General features: G+C 40.8%; 1 protein-coding gene across 3 annotated transcripts in view; it reads right to left on the bottom strand.

The window, feature by feature from the left end:
* Positions 1-1,657: 1,657 nt before the first annotated feature.
* Positions 1,658-6,000, bottom strand: part of LOC127618600 (zinc finger protein 704-like) — a 110,011-nt gene continuing 105,668 nt past the window's right edge. For all 3 annotated transcript variants that reach the window (XM_052091165.1, XM_052091167.1, XM_052091166.1), the window contains 2 exons: positions 4,316-4,434; positions 1,658-3,922 (listed from right to left, as the gene is read on the bottom strand). In XM_052091165.1, coding sequence (XP_051947125.1) covers positions 3,811-3,922; positions 4,316-4,434 — 231 coding nt within the window. In that variant the 3' untranslated portion in view covers positions 1,658-3,810. The remainder of the gene's footprint in view (positions 3,923-4,315; positions 4,435-6,000) is intronic.

The following is a 6,000-nucleotide window of genomic DNA, read 5'->3' as shown; positions in this document are numbered from 1 at the left end:
TATCCAGTTCCCATAGACCCAGATGACTCAAGTGTAATCAAGGGAAACAGAGCTGGGGCTCAGAGCTGGCTTTGGGGTCAGATAGCACAGCGCACACCCATGTGTACATGAAAACGCCATATGATCAACTCGATATTGAAAGCGAAAGTCTAGCACAGTGTAAGACATGGCAGTATTTACATTCACACACGTCTACATGTTGTCAGATTAAGTCTTTGAATAATATGTACAGTGCTGCCAATCCATATGTGTTGTAGCTATATGTTGTATAAGAAGAACATAATTCCTTAGGAAGCACAGTGTGGACAGGATTAACCGCAAAGACTCGGAGAAAGCTGCAAATAATGACTGCGTACAAGTTCTGCGTCTGTACAAAAACTAGTTTTATGGTTCATTGGAAATGGATCATTTGAAACTGGTTTGTCTTGTTCTAGTATAGTTAGCCAGTCACTATAGGCTAGGGTGTACTTTGTTTTTCAACGTGCCATTACATCACGTGCACGGTTGCACGTCCCAGCCTTTAAAATATATTCAATTGAGCGCAAGCCCAAATGGACGCATTTGAATTTGTGTATTCTTTAGTACAGTCAATGCCAGGCACATGGACAGATGATGCGATCAGATGCGGACAGGTAAGCAAGGCTCAGGGTTGTCAAATCTCCCATATTAGCTGGGACGTCCCATATTTTGGCGAGACTTACAACGTTCTGTATGGGACGCAAAGAGTACACGGACAGTCCGCGTAGCCTTTTATAATGTAGTCTATTGGTCGCTACAGAGTATGGACATGTTAGACGCATGTGCACTATGACTTCTTTCTAATACTCTTTAGACACGTACAAGTACGAGAGGTTACAAAAACTGGGCTGCATGCAACCAGACCATGCAAGCCGATTTGATGATGAAATTTATACCACGTGCACAATGTGCAAGGTTTAGTGCCACGTGGAAAACCAAAGTATACTTTAAGGCTAGGGTATACTTGCACATTTTAGCCTTTCAAAGTATACTCCCGCACAAATGCATTTGACGCATGCGCACTACAACGGCTTTGTGAAACTCTTTAGTACAGTCAACTCCAGGCACATGCACTTGTGAATGGTTGCACGCTCTAGCTTTTATAAATTTGGTGTATATTGCGTTGCGCGTGTATGGACACGTTTGGCGCATGCGCACTATGACTGTGTGACAGGGCGGAGGGCGGGGCCGGGTCTTGATGCTACACATGTTTTTATTTCATTAAATATTATTTATATTGTTAAGCCGGTTCTTGCCGCCTCCTTTCCATTAATCCCTTTACACTGGTACTGAAATCCGGGAAGGAGGAAGGATGCGCCGTAGTAGAGTCCTTGCCACTAACATCCACCCCAACGGTGCAGACACGGCCATCTGCTGGAGGACGGAGGAGCCCAGCAGCCTGAGAAGCGGACGAACGGCCGCCAACCACAAAGGGAAAAGGGACTCCTGGCTGACTGCCTGGAGCGGGAGAACCGCTGCCAGGGGCGGGGGAGACCCCTTCTGTTTCCCGAGAATGCGGCGGGGCGTTCCGTCCGCAAGGGGCCAGAAGACTACCGTATTGTGTCGTGATGCTACACACCCGGCCCCTAATCGGGCTAATCAAGCCTCAGAGAGGGATAAAGGCCGACTGGAGACTGCAGTGGGACAGAGAGAGAGGGATTTACAGACAGCTGCCCTGTATGTGTTTGTGTGTGTCTTTTTATGTAATTAAATATGATCTATATTGTTAAGCCGGTTCTCGCCTCCTCCTTGCCAATCTTAACCCCCTTTACAGACTGCTTTGTGATACACTTTAGACCAGTCAACTCCAGACACATGCGCATGTGCACAATCATACAAAGCTATAAAAACTGGACTGCACACTGATGAAATGCTGATGATGGAATTTATGTGCACAAGATGTAGTGGCACACAGAAAACCAAAGTATACTTTAAGGCTAGGGTATACTTCATTTTTCACTTACCTTTCAAAGTGTTGCTTATTGACCGTGGGCCCAAATGGTGGCGTTCGACGCATGCGCACTACGAATGCTTTGTGATAGCCTTTAGAAGCCAACTCCAGATACACGCGCAAATGAAATACGCGTATAACTACACAAGGCTACAAAAACTGGGCTGCATGTGGATTGTCCATGCCGACTGTGGTAATGATTACATTTATTGACCATTAGCTTGTATCGACATGCGCACTATGACTGCTTTGTGATATACTTTAGTACAGTAAACTTCAGACATATGTACAGACAATGCCTACAAGTACGCAAGGCTACAAAAACCGGGCTTCGTATGAACTGTGCTGATGATGAAATGTATGCATCGTGCACCTTGTGCGTGACATAGCAGCATGCAGAAAACCAAAGTACACTGTAAGGCTAGGGTATACTTTGTTTTTCCATGTGCCGTTACATCTTTCACATGGACAGCTGGTCTAGCCTTTCAAAGTGTAGTCTATTCACTGTGAACCCGTGTGGATGCATTCAACAAATGCGCACATGACTACATTTTGATAATCTTTTGAACAGTCAATTCCAGACACATGCGCAGACAATGCACACAGGCATGTACAAGTAGGCGGACTGTGTGAATGACGTTTTAGCAGCATGCGGAAAACCAAAGTATACATTAGCCTTGCCACTATGTCCTAATTGTGCTAAACGACTTCAGCAGACTGTCTTTGTTAAATTTTAAAGTGAACTTATTAAAGTCGCTGTAAAATCTTGGCCGATTAAGGTGCCAACTATTTTAAATTAATACTGAGGACTGATAGGAATAAACCTCATAGCTTATAAAGATGTATGCAGTTGATCTGTAAGGGACAGAGAATTTGTTTTTCTGGTGCATTTAGTGCAGAGAGGCCATTTTACATTCTTGCACTACAACTATTCACGCTGAAGTACACAGCGGGCTCTCTCTAAAAGGCTAATTCTTATTTAGAGATATTAGGAGGCAAAAACATAGCAAAGTGCGTTGAAATAACTCTTGGATATTTGCTAAAACAGTCACTGTTTACATGAGAGCCAAGGGTGCGAGAATGCATTATGTGATTCCAAAAAGAAACAGCAATGCTAACCTGTATTCTGCTTTAACGAAATAGAACAGCTAATTATTTTCATGGGCGTTAAAAAGTGCTTATAGGCTAGATAAACCATCCAGAAACAGTTCAACTTTGAACAGACGGCAAGTTAGACCGTTCGATTTCAATTTAAATGATGTGATAGGCCAGGTTTCTTTTTTAAACTGCATTTGAATTTGGGTTGCTGAATAAATGTAACCAAAAGTAAGATGGTTAACTGTTCAAAAATACTCAATTCCAAATAAAAAAATAGCTTACAGAATTTGATAACAGTAAAAACTGCCATGTATAAAGTCTGCCACACTTAAAAATGATTGCAAACAAATTTAACAAGTGTATTCCAAAGAACACATGCACAATTTTAAAGTATAATAAACTGTAAAATCAGCTTTGAAAGTCTTATTTCTGGATGTTTTTAAAGATTTTCTTTTTGCCATAATATAACAATACAGCAAACGCTAATAAGTATTTTTCTAAAATATTTTTGGATTTTTTCTTTTATTGAAAACTCAATGTTCCACTATGGAAGCTGCAGGAATAGAGCACCCTCTTGTGGCCTGGAGAAAACAGTGACATTTAAATGGCCACAACTCTCAGAATAGCATCATCTCATCTATCAAGGATAAATCCCTTCTGAGAGCGTGGAGGAGTTTATCAGTTCTCAGTCCATGGTACACCAACAACCAAAGAGCACATTTTGACATAGTAATGACTAGAGCTCAGTCAGTGAAACGCTGGCAGGCCTTTTTCCAGCGACATGCTGTGCACCACAAATCTCTCTTCTCCATGCCATAGACCTTTCGGCACTTCTTGGCTTCACTGCGGGGTTTCCTGGGGAAATATTTGACAGTTTAAACATGAAATAATTAAAAAATTAAAATAATTAAAAGTTTGCTAAATATACAATGCTAAATTGAGGCAGAAATTCATCATTACAGTCTATGAAAGGGGGCCATTCTGATATCTTACAACTACAGGTCACTATGGTGTCCATAACATGAGATTTATTGCAATATCTGACATGTTAAAAAAGAGGAATTCACTAATGGGGCATTTTTGACCCCACTTTTTAATCACGTGGGACATTTTTGACACTTCTGATTGCATTTTCCCCCCTACCCCTGCTCAATTTCTGATTTTGCTTTAGACAAGCTGTGACGCAAGACTTCAAAAACATCATGCATTCACTCTTCCATTACGACTCCAGATATGTGAACAAGATACCTGGTTCCAGTGGTGGGTTTGGAATTGGAGGGGCTGATATGCGTCTTGCTTACGGCGGTGTGGTTAACAGGTTGTCTCTTCTCACCGATGCTAACAGTGCGGATTTGAGTCATTGGGCCCTGCAAAGGTATTTCATATTAAAAGTGATCTAACTCAACAAAAGCACAACCAAATACACAAGAATTTAAGCTAAGCTTAACATCTCAGATTACCTATGTTTACTCAATTTAAATATCATGCGCAACAACTATATTTTTACATTTTCTAAAGGAAATATGAGTGGTGACGAAACTCGCCACCATGATACTACAGTGTTGTGGGTGGTTACCGGGGCGCTGCTGTTGCTAGGGGACTCTTAGTGGTTGCTTACTGGCCCAAGTCAAAAGAGTGCACCTCCAAGTCTCTATGATATTCCATAGATATGTCTCAGGACCCTCCTGCATGTCTATGATATTTCTTATCAGCCTTTTTTCGTCTGCCAGGTGTAGCTCTGATAGTAAGGCTGAATATGAGCCTGATCTGGTAAATGTTAAAATGAAATATGATAGAATTTGATATAACAGTTATCTATCTTCTCTCCTGTACAATTGAATGTTTTCATACCTGATTTTGCAAATACATTTCTAGATTATAACCTTATAGCGCGCAACAGTTGGTTCTAGAAGTAAAAATAACATTCATATTTTTACGATTACATATAAACCTTTAAAGAAAAATCTACTGTGAGCTCTGAAGTTGATAATCAATGGTATGCTTCCGTCAAAGCCATCAGTCTGCGTTATTTCATCTTCGATTAAAAAAATTATGTTTAATAGTGGAATTTCTGGTGAACAACTACACTACCCATAACCCTGAAAGGAAAAAATTCACCAGTCAGAGAATTGCGGTGAAGAAAGCTTGCCAAACGAGCTCTGCAGTGACCGCACACTTCTATGACGCGTTTCAAATGATCAGTTACAACTGAGTCCACTGAGGGGCGCTGTGGATGTGTGTCATTGAGTTGTTGGATGAGAGAAGGAACTTTGATTGCATCTTTGTGTGCTTTCAAGCAAAGCCAAGTGTTGCAATACTTCTTTTATTTTGATTCTTCCTGAATGATATGCTTTTGATATTTGGTTCTTGTTGGAGTAATGCAGACCGATGGAAAATTATCTGTTTTTATGGTGGAAATGAAATGCAAAGAGGTACAAGAATCTTGTTAGCTAATCAGACCAGTATGTGTGAGAAACCTTTAAACATGGGCAGAGCGCACTTAATAAAAAGCCAACTTTTACCCCTTGTTTTTCTGAATTATAACATGTGAAATTATAAAAATGTAGACTCAGGCCACGTCCACACTAATTCATTTTGTTTTGAAAAGGCATCTTTTTCTCTACGCTTTGGCCTTCCGTCCACATTGAGACAGCGTTTTTGACAGTAAAAACACCTTTTTAAAAATCTCTCCCAAGTGTATATGTAAGTGTGGATGGGGAAAACTGAGATATCTAAACTCAATGATGTATTTGTTGTCATGTGATGCAGTGATGTGATCATTCAACCCAAAACAATCAAGATGGCGGCCTTTGTAGCGGCATTGTAATGGCTGCTATCCACTTTGATAGCATTGTTAAAGATAAATGTTCATTTGTACAACCTTCACATTGCATTCCTTCAAAGGCAATGGGAAGTATACTCAGAATTGCTGT

The sequence above is a fragment of the Xyrauchen texanus genome, chromosome 25, assembly GCF_025860055.1.
Source record: "Xyrauchen texanus isolate HMW12.3.18 chromosome 25, RBS_HiC_50CHRs, whole genome shotgun sequence".
In the NCBI taxonomy this organism is placed as follows: Eukaryota; Metazoa; Chordata; class Actinopteri; order Cypriniformes; family Catostomidae; genus Xyrauchen; species Xyrauchen texanus.
Note: the sequence above shows the minus strand (reverse complement) of the source record. Positions and strands in the feature narration are given on the sequence as shown.